This window comes from Patagioenas fasciata, chromosome 3 (assembly GCF_037038585.1).
Source record: "Patagioenas fasciata isolate bPatFas1 chromosome 3, bPatFas1.hap1, whole genome shotgun sequence".
Lineage (NCBI taxonomy): Eukaryota > Metazoa > Chordata > Aves > Columbiformes > Columbidae > Patagioenas > Patagioenas fasciata.
This window is the reverse complement of record NC_092522.1, coordinates 60,608,382-60,624,428: the sequence shown is the minus strand read 5'-3', so window position 1 is coordinate 60,624,428 and position 16,047 is coordinate 60,608,382. Positions and strand designations below refer to the sequence as shown.

The 16,047-nt window shown below is 40.8% G+C and overlaps 1 protein-coding gene across 1 annotated transcript in view; it reads right to left on the bottom strand.

The window, feature by feature from the left end:
* The window catches only part of TIAM2 (TIAM Rac1 associated GEF 2), an 88,389-nt gene extending 74,444 nt beyond the window's left edge, over positions 1-13,945 (bottom strand). The window contains exons 1-4 of the mRNA XM_071806439.1: positions 13,841-13,945; positions 11,634-12,836; positions 5,367-5,802; positions 602-774 (exon numbers count right to left, since the gene is read on the bottom strand). Of these exons, the coding sequence (XP_071662540.1) occupies positions 602-774; positions 5,367-5,802; positions 11,634-12,830 (1,806 nt within the window). The 5' untranslated portion in view covers positions 12,831-12,836; positions 13,841-13,945. The remainder of the gene's footprint in view (positions 1-601; positions 775-5,366; positions 5,803-11,633; positions 12,837-13,840) is intronic.
* Between the last annotated feature and the right edge of the window lie 2,102 nt (positions 13,946-16,047).

Below are 16,047 nucleotides of genomic sequence, written 5' to 3'. Positions count from 1 at the left end.
TCTTTTTATTTCTGAGTCATAATTAACTGAGACAAATTATGTAATATTATATACTAAGTCATATCATACGCTTAAATCAATATTACAATAGTGTAGTGCAGTAGTGTAACTGTACTATTATTTTTAAGTCAAAGGCACAGGCCTGATCAGCCTGGAGAAGAGAAGGCTTCTGAGAAGACCTTATAGCAGCCTTCTAGTAAAGGAGACCTACAAGAAAGCTGGAGAGGGACTGTTTACAAGGCTATGTAGTGATAGGACGAGGGTTAATGTCTTTAAACTGAAAGAGGGTAAATGTAGATTAGATAGAAGGAAGAAATTCTTCACCATGAGGGTGGTGAGGAACTGGAACAGGCTGCCCAGAGAAACTGTGGATGTCCCATCCCTGGCAATGTTCAAGGCCAGGTTGGATGGGACTTTGAGCAACCTGGTCTAGTGGAAGGTGTCTTGGTCCACAGCAGAGGGCTTGGAACTAGAAGGTCTTTAAGCTCCATTCCATGATTCTATGATGTTTGTGTATCAACAACTACATATATGCATGTGCATACTCACAAACACATCCTAAAATGGAAACAACTGGATAGTCACATATGCATACTGTTACCTGAAATAGGTAGACATCTCCAAAAGAATTGCTGAGACAGAATACATTTTCTTTCTTGGGATGTTCTGGAACAGACTGTACTATACTGTCTTCTGCAAAGAGAGCGTATCGAGGTAAACTGCTTTGTTCCATTGAGTTCCTTCCATAGGTCTCATAAAACAGCAGAGTACAACCTTCACAATTGAGAGGGATAAAAACATAAGGAGAAAGTAAGTTCTAGATCTCACATATGAGTTCTTTTATATTAATGCTTTTGTGATTAAAATACCCTTCAATGACAAGGAATGTTAGTTTTGCCCCTCTTTTGAAACAGAGAAAAAAGAAAGATCTTCTAAACTGAAAAACAGGCAAAGTTAATGATGAATTTGCCAACAAAAAGTTGGAACAGACATCTAATGAAGACACAACAAACACCCACGGACTGAAGAGAAAAAAAAACGGGATACTTCAATATGGAAGTGTTCAAGGTCAGGTTGGATGTTGTTAGAGAAAGCTCATGTAGTGAAAGTTGTCCCTGCCTACAGCAGGTGGGTTGGACTAGATGATCTTTAAAAGGTCTCTTCTGACCCACACAATTCTGCAATGCTATGAATAAACTCAGGCTATTGAAATGTTAAGGTACGTACAAAAGACTAATTCCTGCTTAGTTAAATCGGCTTTTGTATTTCTTCATTAAATTGAACTGACTCTTTCATAACAGCCACTTAAGAAAGCTATTTGTTGAAAAGATTTGTAGAAACTTTTGTCTTCGAACAACACACTTACTGAATAAACTTCTCAAATTTAAACTGGATTTCCTTGAATCTACCTGCAAATTGTGAACTTAGACAATTAACACAATCTCAATAATTTAAAATGGTTTAAAGCGGTTGAGTTTGAGCATGTTCAGTCTCATAAATAGTACAACATGTACAGTACAAGACTTAAATCCAGAAAACAAAATTCATCCTTGATGATAATAGTGAGCATAACATGCAGAATTACTTCTGGGGGACAGCAGAAGCGACTTGATCTAAGTCCACAGCAGTATGACTACACTGCCACGTTGCCTTTGGCAGCGAAGCTGGCTTAAGAAGGACCTGTCTCCTTCATCCCCCCCGCCTTTCATTCCTGCCCCACATTACAATCCACTGTCCTCTGAGATGAACCGATTTGCCTGTCCAAGAGGTCACAGACAACTGTACCACTAAATAATCTACTTTAAAACTATCTTGTCTTTCTCAATAATTTCTTAGGCTAGTTGTGCATACAGAAAATATGTAAATAAACATCTTTTTCACCCCTGGGAAATGGCAGTTTAACAATAGTGGGTTTGGTGGAGTTTTTTGTTTCTTTCTTTGATTTGGAAGATAAATACTATACTATGTCTGGATGTTTAACCTGGAAGAACTAAGAGCAGATACTACAAATACATTTTGAAAACTGAGAATAACCTAAGCAGTTAGACATTCTGAGACTGGCGGTAGATTCTGCAGCAAGGCGAGACTTCTCCAAAAGATGTGCTCAAATTCATTCAGGAATTAATTTAGAGAAGACCTATGGCTGCATTACATAGCAAGTCAGACTAAATAATCACAGTCATCCCTTGGGCCCAGCAATCCATGAACATATCACTGCTGTTATCCCTATATATGTACAGAAGATGACTTGAAATTCAGCCAATACAAGAACTGAGTTATGAGGTGGAATAAACTGGTCCTCATACAGCCCAAATCTAAACTGTATGAAAAGTGAGTACCATCAGATGGATTTCATTACATTATACAGTGCCAGTGAATGTACAAGAGTTACCAGTAAAAGGGAAATACATATTAAAGGTCATCATCTGATGAGTGAAAAGTTTTTAAAGGATGGAATCAAATAAATAGAAATGCCTCTATACTACTTAAGTTCACCTTTTTTTACTACTGTTCAGAGTGTCTGGCAGAATATTCAGTGTAAGAACAAATCCTATAGAGGTGGTCATATCCTTTCCCCTTAGCAGCCCTCACTTGATCTTCTTTATGACACAGAAACACTTGGAGATTTCTGCAGCTTAAAAAGAAGTATATGGTTTGTTACACTCTGCATATCAGGCATGGCACTTCTGTCATAATTTCAACATAAAAGGGCAAACTAAACCAACAATACCAAGTCCCCTCTTGTATTCAACAGCAGCAGGACTGTGCAACCACTTCCACTTCTGCATTTTAGGGAAGCGCGAAGTAAGTTCTATTTTAAACTGCCATATTTCCCCCATGTGTTATCAAAAGGTAACTAAAGATACATCATTTTTTATCGTGACAATTTATATGTACATAAATAAAGTTTTTGAAGACTATGAGTGTGCGTTTAAGTGTATGGCACACCAGGTATATCTTCAGGTCAAGCCAAGTGATGCCTGGTAGTAGCTAGTTCCATAAACTCTGACAGACCCACTGGGAGTGATTACCATCCAAGTATTTTAATCAAAACTTGAACTGAAGGTGAAGGACAATGGGAAAGCTATTTCCCTCATTAGAATAAAGCAATTAGATGGAACAGACGGAAAAGAGAGTTCCTCTTGTAAAAGGGTTACTATTCAAGCTCAGGTCTTAGTGGCCCTGAAAGTAGAGCAGAGGCCTCAGGGCATGTATACTTTGAAGTCTGGCAGGTAACCAGATGGTTATAAGCTTTGTGCATGTTTATAAAAAAAAACACATCGCTAAAGAGTGCAAAGAAACAAGTTGTTCTCTATTTGCATATGGGGGTATTTTAAGTCATATTTTAAAACACCTTGGCTATTTAAACTTCAAGAACAAAATAAATACAGTTTTATTCAAAACCCTGTATAAGGAGAACCAAAACAAGTGCCTTGATCTTGATATAGCATATTATGAAAACAGAACTACGCCTTGATATCCAGACAGGCAAGTTTATTTTGGCATTGGAAGTCTCCACAGGACAATAAAGGTATGAGGATCAAGGAAATGAGGAATGTATATTTACAACAGCTAACAAAGTGGAAGAGGTTTTGCACCATGAATGCAGCCATACCACCCATCCAAAGTAAAATTAATTGTATCTAATACTGCTTATAATGTTAGAAGGTAATAAAGCCCTTTATAAATAATTTTACTATTCCTTTTCTGTAACTGCAGAAATTCAGGTAACAAGAAGGGACATGGCTCTTTCAAGGTCCCCAACAAGCCAATTTTATAGCAAAAAACAGAACACAAAGAACCTGAAGTACTTCCCAGAGCTTTATTACCCCAGAAATACATGAACTACTGGTATATAATGTAGCTCAGCTTAGAGTTTCGATAGGATTGTTTAGAAACTACTTGAATTGCAAAAAAGGCTGATCAAACTTATATTCATAGTCCATAATGCAAACACATACAATAAGAAGGTGGCATTCAGATATTGTTTTTCCCTTTGCATACACTTCTTGTAAGCATGAATCATGCTATCTAATGATCAGGATAAGTGATTTAAACTGTTAAGACTGCCTACATTTTGATCCCTTGATAACAGGTCTGTGAATTATTAGGCAGAATTGGTACATTCTTGTGAGTTCGCTTCTTTTACATCAGCTTTATCAAGGACAGCACTCCCAGCACTTGGTGTTTGCCATTCATTTTTCTTTAGGTCTACACCCATGTAAAATTTTGAAAAGGGCAACCTGTGGGAAAGTTGTTATTTTCTCTCCTCCAGTCCCAGATATGCTAGGAAATTATTAAGTCTGATCATTTCCTTACTCATTAACTTAGCATTATATTTACTGAAAGGCATATCCTTTGGAAGTAATTAAAATTCAAAATGAGCTCACCCACTAAATTCCTCTTCCTCTACACAACAGATGTTATTTTACTTCTCACACTTCCTGACACTGGTACACTTCTTGCGGCACACCTACCTGCTCAATTACTCTGACCCATCAACGTGCACCATGAGCACCGCAAATGCACCGCACCCCACAAGCACAGCAGCACCCTCTATTAAGAAGCGGATTGCCTTCCCATGGGATTGTTTCCCAGCAGGAGCAGCTGGGAGAGATAGGAAGGTGGGCACGTCGAAAGCCAGAAGAGGTTGGTATTGCAGGGAGTGGGCAAGGTGAAAGACCAGCCAGGGAAAGGAGGGAGACTGGCGAGTCCTGGGGGTAGTGCATGGCAGCTAAGCCTTGGACACTGCAGGGCTTCCCCAGCTGCTGCTGCTTCAGTCTCCTCTGCCCTGAATTGCACACTTGTTTGTGTAAATGCTCTAGCACTGGAATTTCACCTCTTTGTTATGTTGCCACCTGAAACACCGGAAACAAACTGAACATTTTAACATGAACTTATCTCAACTTTGAGTAAACCTCATAGCAGAGCCCAAGGAGCTGCATGCCTGTGACAAGGAACTGGACACCAGGGACTTCTCCTGATCCTTAAACTTTTACTCCCTCCAAGACAGCGGTGTAACTTTTGTATTTTTCTCAGTTTTGTTTCAATTTGGTCTTTGACCTCCAAACATCCAAAAGCATCTTCTAAACCCCAGATTCTGCCTGAGTACAGAAACTGGGAAGTCAGGTAAGACAATTCCCACTACAGTGTGAAACACACGGCTACACATGTAATACCAAATGCGCTCGACTTAGTGGGCTGCTTGGGCACATGTTCCACTTTAAGCATGTGGTTAGACTGCTTAGACATGAATTTCTGATGCCCTTGAACCTGCTATCAGAAACCAGCAGGCATGAAAAGTTGCTAAGACACAATGGAAACAACTGCTGTTGCCAAGCCAAAGGAGCAATGTGGTGGTTTACCTTTGAGTGTGACCCAGTACTGCTTCCACTTTCGCCGTGTGACCAACTCCAGCTTCTTCTCCTTCTGTAGGGTCACCAGGGGTTTGAAGAACAGCCACCCTGCCTTGCGCACCACTCCTTGCTCTTTCTCATACAATAAATCCAACTGCTCCAAGGAGCTGAGGGACTCGCCACTGGAGTCCTCAGTTTCTGATGAGGTCTCAGTGTTCTCGAGGTTCGTCCTGCTCATCTCCAGCTCCCGCATGAAGTTTTCGTAAATGTTCTGCCTTAGGGCATCACTGCTGACAGCATTTGTGGACTCACTTCTCTGCGACAGGACATGGCTGGAGCCGGGTGACCACAGCAAAGTGGAGACCTGTGACGGTGCCAGCATTTCTGTAGTGAAATTGTCCATTCTGCTGTCAAAATATTCGCTCCCATCTTTACACTTTGGCTCCTGCAGAAAAAAGGGAATTGCCAGTGATCAGCAATGAAAAGACACACTTCATTTGGCATGTAAATTTGTTTCATATTTAGCCACAGCCAATTCCTTCATCAATGGTCACCTCTTTCACCATTACATCACAAGCTTCGCATCGGCAGCCGCTGCCACCATCTATGCCAGCACTCGGGGTTTTCTCAGGAGAACCCCATTAAATCCTAACCACTAAGTCTGCAAGCTTTGGTAACTCAGAAATCTGTGAGTAATCTCCAAATTCACTAGTAACTACTGGGACTTCTATTGGCTGTGAAACCTGATGGACTCCAGGAGACAATCACATCCTCCAGCTGAAACCCAGGTACCACCACTTACATGCCTGTTTGAGTACAAGCAGGAAGAGGGTCACAACAAGTTTCTTCATTATTAGTGCTTTCAGTACTCTGGTGACACTCCATTTGTGTGAGGCAGCTACATTTAACTTCAGCACAGCTAGGCTGATTTTACCTCCACTTCCTATTTGTCTTATAAACTGTGCTTAATCAACACAAAAGAAGGTCAAAAGTTGAGAATATTTTAAGCTTGTTAGTATTGACCAATTGACAAAAATCTAATCTAACAGAAGATGTGTTTTTAAAAAAGAAAAGATGTGTTTGCTGACTGGCACAAATCCAGTCTCCAGACTGCAGAGGTGTGTATTTCCTGACTTGCTGAAAACCTCCTGGGAGCTTGAATATCTCATCAAGCACTGAAGGGCCTCTCTCCTAATTGCATTGTTCAACTTCATCCCTTGTATTGAGAGGACTGGCCAATCTTATTTGAAATACTCAGGCCTGATGGTACCTCACGTATTATTTCAACTTTTCCTTGTGATATGGATGCTAACATAAGTCTATTTCTTGCTACTGCTTGTCGATGTGGGACTTTGTTGTAACATTGGGCCTTTTCTTTCTTGATTTCCCAGTAATGTGCTCACTGCTCCCAACTCTCCCAGGCTCCAGTGATGGGCAGAGATTTTCAAAGAATATCAGAAAGAGACCTCTGAATTAACCTCACTATTAGGAACCATTCCATCTATCATTAAAAGGCATTTATTACCTTCCCAACTGAAGTGTTACTGATGGTATTTAGAAGTAACCAAGATTTAAGAGCATACAACATAAAACCTGCTGCCTTTTGCAGTAAAGAAAATTTGAGAGTGTTGCTTGAAAAGTATGAGGAAAGAGAAGACTATAAACAATCCAAGAAGCAAAGCTATTACCCTCAGTAATAATAAAGCCATTATACTTTCCTTTCAAGTTTAGACTGTCTCTCTAGAAGCATTTATTTGCTCACAGACTTCTGTACACGAATAAAGTAAATAAATCTTGGTCTCCTGTGAGCTGGTCTCACCAGCAGCTTTGAAAGCAACTACTTTTTTGCTCCTTTGCTTCCTTCTTGATACTCTTCAAATCTGTAGTGGAAAAGCTGTGCCATGTTTTGATAGCATCATGATCTCCAGTGGGCAGCCAAGAGCAACAGTGGGATCGCACACCCCCCCGAGCATCACCAGACAAGCCACTTCTCAAGCAGCAGGACACTGCCGGTCATGGCCTCACAAAAGCCAGTATCAACTTAAACCCATGTTCTCTTACAGGATGTTGAAGTTCAAGTCTGGATTTTCAGATTACTCTATCTGGTGTCAAGTTCTCCTGGTAATGGAGAACCTTCTTCAAATCTTATTGCAGAGTGTTAATCAGCATTCTCTGAGAGTAACTCCCTAAACATTAACAGTTTTGCTTTTTATTTGGTAAAGGGAGGGAAAGGAGGTGGGGGGTGAAAATCGTGCATGTAATGTGTTTATTCCCACAAAGCAACCGCACAACATGGATCACACAATGTGCTGCCCATCTGCAGTTCAGTGGGAAACTGGAAGCTTTTCTCCACCCTCTTTTTAATTGTTATAACTGGATGCACATGATAAAATTCTAGCTTTTAATTGTTTGACTATTCTCCAGAAACTGCCAGTGTCCCCTAGAAAACATTAACATACAGTTTATTAAGAATATGTATTTCTTTTGGTGCCAAAGCACTGATAAGAAAACGAACAAGAGACATAGACATAAGGTGTCTGCTGTGAAGAGACACTACTGGAACAACAAGCATTAATGAAAAGAGTGGGATATAACCTGTTCATGCAGAGCCACTAACCACATCCTATGTTTTCTCTACACACACAGAAAGGGTAGAAATGAGGAAGTATCAGAATAGAGTAAATGGACACAGAATCCAAAATGAATATATACACTTCACCATAACAACATAACTTGCATTTTATTTTTTTTTAAAGAACACAATTGGCAGAGTCATGCAGTCTCTGCTGGTCCTCAGGGAGACTGGCACTGTAGCCATGTCTGGTCACCACTGAAAAGTTCTGACCCAAATTGCTGCTGCTGGGGGTTTCCTTGTCAGGCATCTATCTGCATGTTTTCTCTCTGTTGCATCCAGCAATGACAAAAAACTACCACTATTTCTGCTCAGCTGCCTTCAAGGAGATCTCTCCATGTCTCAGATATACCCTGGAAAAGCTATAGGTAATGCAAAAGATAAAGTGGCTAATTAAGGTACCAAAGTGACGCATGTAATAATTAGCTCTAAAGAACAGTGCAGGAAACAATGCAGTCTGCTAAATTTATTAGGACCCAAGCTGAAAGTGGAATCTAGTACCAGTTTTCAAGCCAAATAAAGAGGTTATCTCAAAGTATTTTTCTTTTACTTTCTCTTTACACCACACTTCAGGGGTCTGGCTTAAAAAGCCAGGAAATTTAAAAAATGTTTCCTATAAAGAGACTATTTAATTGAAGAACCTATCTACAGCAGTTGTTTCTGGTGACTGGATTTTCATGATACATAGCATTTGTTCATTATCTCCATGTTAGGCAGCTGCATACTGAGTTTACACCACCTTTAGTAGTGGCTGACTGCGCAACAAGCCTGCCTATATTCTGTCCATACCTCTCACATATATGCATCCCATACACCTTGCTGCTCACACATAATATACTGTGATACAGCATCTCCCCAACTCCATTTCAGTGAGGATTAAACTAAATGAGGACATGCCATGCAGTACAGTACCAGTGATGTGTTAAGGGAACACATTAGGACACTTTCATGCAACAACAGCCGACCTCAAGTCTTCATGCAAGACCATTATTAGAAAGACCCACTCAGTTCCAGGATATATCAAATCAGGTATCAGCTCAAGTCAGACATACGAAAATATCCAAGACACTGGACAGGCCACAATCCAGGGGTCCTCTGGAATATCCCATATCCAAATCTCTTTATGGATTATTTAAAGCAGGTGCAGAGGAAGGGTGCCAGAACACAAAGGAAACAGGCTTCCAGTCTTGAGGCAGGAGACCAAAGGGCGTCTGCATAGCCCCACAAATGTGGGCTGAGAAAAGATAGCATTCTTCCCTTTAAATAAATCGTAACAGATTAAATAATAGGGAATGATAACTAGTGCAACAGACAATACTGGCAGGAGAACAAACTGGCTGGGACTACATTTACACTGCAAGTTAGCAAGCATCAGAGTAACAGAGTCTGGAAACAGTCTTCAAGATGTGGAAAAGCCCACCTGATTTTAAGTTGCAATTTGTTCACAAAGAAGGTTAAACTCCACTGCCTTTCTAGTGGCAAGGGATTGGCTTCATTATTCCAAAACTATGTCCCCTGGTCCTGTGTCCCTGTGAAGCAGGAGGCTTTGACTTGTTTCCATTGAGGCAGCTGGGGTGACCAAACCCCCCAGCCAACACCAGCGCTCAGACCTACGTACAGGGAAATATTCCAGCTTTTACCTACATTCAGCCCAAGTGACTCACAATCAGTTATTACTAATAAAATGAAGAAGGGACATATTGTTCAGAGCAAAGCAGGGAGGCTTTAATCACTGTGATGAACAGTTCTACAAACAGGGACTAACCATCTGACAGATCATAACCACGCATGGTGCTTCTGCATTTTTAAGCCAAAGGACACATAATTGTTACCAAACTACAACACAGAAATGGCAGGATACTCAAAGTGTGCAAGGCACAAAGGAGTTGACCAAGCCTCACAAGGAAGGCAAAAATCATAAAGCATTCACTACTCCTCTCACCCTTCCTGTCACTGGATACTTGCCTGATAAAAATCAATGACTAACTATTTCCTAAGCTTTTTTCTAAGAAATCTCCATTTTTTGAGCTAGGTCCGATTTCCTTCTACCAGAATCAGATTCAAGCTTAATTCAATCTCTCTGGCCAAACTTCCTTGCTGTGTCTGAAGCCAGCTCACCGCACAGTGAATTCAAAACAGCTATGAATCGTGCACCACAAATACCATTCTGAAAATGTCATAACTAAGTAATACATGGCAAAGGTCTGGGATGCAGAGATCACATGTAAAGCCTGGCTGTAAAATCCAGAAAAGCTATGGATGTTGATACTGGTGAAGAATCCTGGCACAAGGCACTGAGGCTCTTCACTGGTTCCACTTTTTCTGCCTTCTCTTTCACAGCTGAGTAAGAAGGTAAAAAGACAGCATCTGATAAAATACATGAGACACCAACTCGCAAAAGAAGTTACCCAAATGAATAGCTTTCATTTTCATTTCCCCAGTTCTGTAGCCCTTACCTAGGATTTATGCTGGCAAATCTTACATTGACATCACTTCTGAGCCTAAGCATCAGTCAAGAGTTCTATGCGGCAATGACAGATGCCTATTAAGCATGATACCTATCTGAATTTCCAACATGGGAGAGAGGGTTTGCTCTATATACCACAGAAAACCTGTATTATGGGGTTCCCTTCACTTGCTACTCAATTCTGAAGGGGTCAGCATCCCAATGTTGCTGAAAATGAGCAGATCGTTCATGTAGGGAAGCACTGTGACTGTTTCTGTATGAGGGGCTCCAGGTAAGATTTAAAAAAAAAAAAAAAAAAAAATCCAAACCCAATCCAAATCAGTCTCTGCCCTCCATCTCAACTTGCAAACTCATGCACAGAAGTCCAGGCACAGTCTAGTATTTAAAGAGCTGATTCTGAGGCCTACAGCTAAAAATGAGAATTTAATTCCTGACCACAGGCAATCTAAATTCCTATTAATGGGAAGAGTCTTGAATTCTTCTCAAGAAATACTCTTTCCCTCCTTCTTGCCCTTCTCCCATCTCCTTCTATCCATCACCATCTCCTGGCAAGCCAGATGGCAATTCAGGCTTTTTCATCTGGTGACCTAAGCTGGCATGCAAGAAGGAGGAGGGTGCTCCACGTAATGCCTTCAGAGGAGATGGAAGCAGAATCAGCAGCTCTGGTCAATACTCCACAGTTGCTTGCCTTGCTAGGGATGGACCAACAGTGAAACCAAAGTGAGCGATGAAGCAAATAATAGATAGGGAATACCTGTAAAGATATTTATAACATCCTTCTACTAGTGCTCCTTCCACACTCTTTAGATACGCTGATCTTAGCGTATATATGATACCTAGGTTATATTTTCATAGTTGAAATAAGGAGAAGGCTTAAAAATTCCAAGTCACTTTGTGAGTAATGGAATGATTTCAAACTGTAATTCACTAAGAGATAAGGCTACAAAGATTGGAGTTAGTGGTGACAAAAACAAAGGGAAAATTTGCACACCCGAACATATATACATATTTTTTGCTGTTGACATTTCAGACACCTCCAGGCATGCAATACTTCTCAGAATTCCAGAAATTAGCAAGTAATTGTCCTGCAAGAAAGACAAACATAACACAGTCGCTACAGTTATAAGAGGAATCTACAAACCATCTTTCAGACACTTAGGCTGGGGTTAGTTCATACCTGCAGCTTCCTTTTCTTCCTTGAGAGACTTCCCGTCCAGTCACTGATGCGTCGCATTCGGTTTTTTAATGTATCCTTCTTGGATGCATCCTCGCTGAGGGGCTTGGACTTTCTGCATGGGAGTGTGTAGGAGGAGTAATGTGCAGGACTTCCCTGCTCTACCCTGGAGGGAACATCAATGTCTGAGGCAAATGAGACACGGTTGCTCAGGCTACCATGAGTGTCAATATACTCATCAGACAGCCTGATCCCAGGTGGAGGGGTGCTTTCCAAATTTGTATCCTTATAGATATCTCGGAGCGAGGAAAGAGATGAACTTTGGTTGAAGCACTTCTTGTTGTCACTTGCTGGGAAACTGGCATGAATGCTTGTATCTGGAGTGCTCCTGGTCAAATATGGGCCATCCAATTCATTGATATCCACAGCATTTCCCCAGAGGGAGTCATACCATGAAGACTCAGAGCTGAGGGAGCTTCCTTTACTAGATCGAAGCCTTGAATCAGTAGGTGACAGACGATGGCTTGCAGAACAGTCTGCACTGGAGTTTCTTCTTACATCGAGCAGGTTATTCGGCTTAGATTCCAAGGCAGGCGAATACCTCAGCAGCTGGACCGGTCCACTGGACTCCTCAGTCGGTACCTTGCTGTTGCTGCTGTTGTGGAATTCAACCCTCAAGCAACCATCCAGCTTCCCCAGTGTCTTAATGAGAACTTTTGGACTCCTCCTGTCCTCTGATGGGGAGGTTGATGTAAGACTCTCATTCTTTCCATAGCAATTTAAAATGTGTCCATTGCATTCTTGGGATGCAGCGTGATTACTCCCAGCTTGAAGACCAATATAGTGGAAACCATTCTCAGGCAAAAACACTGTGTTATTTCCTCGGTAGTAGTCCCCTGAGGTGTTTGTCCTGTGTTTTGCATGGGCATTGTTTTTAGATACCTTCACCACAGTGTCACCAAGTCTAGATGAATAAGGCTGACTACTCTTGAAGTGTGAAAGGCAGCTTCTGGCAAGGGACCTCGATTTGTAGTTTGAGCCGCTACTGGTATGTCCCCATCCATGCATGGAGCAAGACTTTTCATCTTTAGCATGAATGCTGCGAATTTTCAGAGAGCAAGGCTTCTGCTTGGTACCAGCTGTAGCAGCAGCATGATTTTTCGATCCCTGAAGGCTGTATTGGCTTTCTGAATTCCCCATTTTTCACTAAATTAAGAAGAGTTTCATTAGAAACAATGGCTAGAAGACAGACTGAAAAGTAACAGACCATTTTTACCCTCTACACAGGAAAGTGCCTTTTTAAAAAAATTGTATGAAACAATTGTTTCCAAAAAAACCCATTAAATAGCCATTTACAACACTAAATTCACAACTGAACTTATTTTAGGGGCAGGCTAGGAAAGCCTATTCTCTGTATTGCTCATTAGCCCTCAGTTATAAAGCTGGAATCTAACTCCATTGAAATCATGTCAACACCTTTCTCCACCCACACCCTTGGCAACATCCTTTTCTTATAACTTACAAAATCTCTGGCTCCCAAGAACAATGGGATAATGAAAGGGAGACAGCAAGATAATCATAATGTAGATGTAAAATGAACTGTACTTTCAGACAAATCCCTTCTGCCAGGAGACAAGTCCACTGCAGTTTCAGCTTGACTGGTTTCTGTGCAACCAAGTGTTGCCTCAAAAAACTGTTCAACAAACCCTAACTTTGTGTTTAAATGGAGTCAATCCAGGAGAAAGGAAAAAAAAAACAACCACACAAACAGAAAAACACAAAAAAACTCACAAAAAACTTGGTTAGTGAATAGCCTCATCTTCCATTACAGCACAAAACTGCATTATGTTCATTCCGAATGGCACAGTTCGATAGTTCACTTAGTAAAACGCTTTGGACCCACACAAAGTGTACCCCAAAGTAAAAAAAAAAAATCACTCTGTTCTTTTTGTTACTTGGAGTGAATCTCCACTGTTTGTAATTTACAGAAACAACATCAAAGCACTTTTTCAATCAGCACTATGCGTCTTTGCACATCAGATCTCAGACTATCATTCAGGAGACTTTACTGCAGCCTCATTAAAATTTTGTCAAAACAAGCCATTGTGAAAACAGAACCTTATCTTTTAGAGTGTGTATATATTTTAACATCTCTACTTCTAGCCCTTAGCATTTCAGATGGAAAGCATGGTATAAAACGAAGAGCATACCTGTAGGATCACTCTTAATCACGGGCACAATTAACAGTCAGCATTCTCTGCATTGTCTTCATGGCCAGCTGCTACTTGCCAAAACCAGGATGGAGTTGTGCACAGCCTTCCTAGAAAATGCCAAAAAGACAAAAAAAGGCTCTCAGTCAAATAGAACTTACACTTTACTGCAGCTGTAAGCAAAATGAGTGCCAAAACCAATCAGACAGAAGATACAAATGGAGAAGAGAGGTGTAATTAAGGGGATTCCTTTGGACATATATTTCTATAAACATACACAACAACTGACATTGAATTAATACAATTAAGTCACTGTTTGGGTAAGCATTTTATTTTCTAATTCTGTCCTTCTCCCCACTCATTGACAAATTAGGGCAAACTTTGAGCCCCTTCCAGTTTACTTTTTGGAAGACCAATTACAGATAGCAGGATTGTGCAGTGATCCATTACAGTTTGGACCAAATGATCAGAGCAATGTCCTGCACCATCTGCTTATGCTTCCCCACGTCTGGATTCCAACTATGACTCTTGCAGCCCAAGGCCACGCCACAATTCACTCCAGCACCCACCCAGCAACCTCTCTTTTCAGGTGTGATCTGATTTTAAGTTCACCTGCCAGTGAAACAAGAAAAAGGGAGCACCAGGCACTGCACCCACTCAAGGTAATATGACCCAAGTTCTTCCTGATCATCTGAACGTATCAGCTCTTCACTCGGCTCTCAAAATAAAAGGACAGGGATTGAAACACCCAGTAGAAGCTATACGAGATCTTAGGCTCAGTTTTAGAACAATTGTGTTAACTAGAAAACATTCTTAATACACTACCCGGCAAAAATATTATTTTCTGTATAAATTCAGTAGCTACTGTTCATGATTTTCAATTGAATAACTATCCAATTTGAACACAGAGTTTTGCTCTTTTGATTCATTTTACTGTATAAAAACCTTGAAGATACTGAAAGTAGTTCACCAGTAACCTAGGTACTTTGCTAACCTTACCGAAAAATAAAGGTAAAGGTTGCAAACTAGAACTAAAAGTAGTCTGAACAGCAAGCCTAGAAAAAGGTTAGCAAATACATTACTTAACAAGACATATATCCTTTTGAATTATGCCAGAGACGCTATAGACCTATAAACAAAAATTCATGGCTGTTATCGCAAAAGATTTGATAAAACAGAAAATTCACAGACATTTCATCTCACCCTCCACAAAACAAAAACAACAACAACAAATCTGTTTAACTTGCTTATTGTCTCTAACAAATTGAAGGTTGTTATTTAGGAAACCCTTGCCTTGCAGGTTTGATTTACCTGTGCTGCTAAGTACATCCATTTCTGTAAACACTTTTAAAAACATCATATGCAACAAGAATTGAACAAAAGACTTTCAATTCAGATGACAACACACAAACTTCCTAAACTCCAAGCTGCTGAACAAACTGCAACCCCCCAGCAAAACTGCCCTCCTCGATCCAGGAGGCACAGACCACAAACAAGCAAGGAGTTTACATTCAGAATTCTTCATCTGGGAGCAGAAACTACATTCAACAAGGGGGCTTTGAAGGGCTTATATCTATTCATAAGGGAACACTGAACGCAATTTGTCTAAAGAAACAGGCAAAAAGACCATCTGGTCTCCATAGCGATTGTGCAATGGTTAGGTAATCCTTTTAACAGAGTGGGTAGTGAGCAAGCTGCTGTCATGAACCTCAGAAGATAGACATTCAATTCGTCAAGGTTTGAGCTGCTGCTACCAGGGTCCATTGTACATGTCTGATCTAATACACAGGCCACATAATGGGTGAACGAATAAATTTATCTTGGGGTACAATGTCTACAAAACAGTGTCTCACTGTGCAGGAATCAGTCAGCAGTACAACAGAACAGTCAATAAATCCCACAGAAATATCCCCGAGGGATTTTTCTCAGCACCCCAGCCATCCAGAAAGCTACGGCAGGCTAAACATTCATACATGCTGTGATAACCAACCAGGGCATCTGCAAGGCTACACAAAGATCATCACCCTGAAAATCAGCTGCAACGCCTTTCTCTTGCTCACACTTGTGTGGAGAGATTTTCTTTCTGCTAATTATGCTGCCTGGGTAGCAGAGCAAGTCAGCTTGTGCCCAAAATACAGTGTGGCACCGGGGCAGGTGGGTGGCCATGGACAAACTCTGGTTTTGCTCACTCCAAACACTCACACATT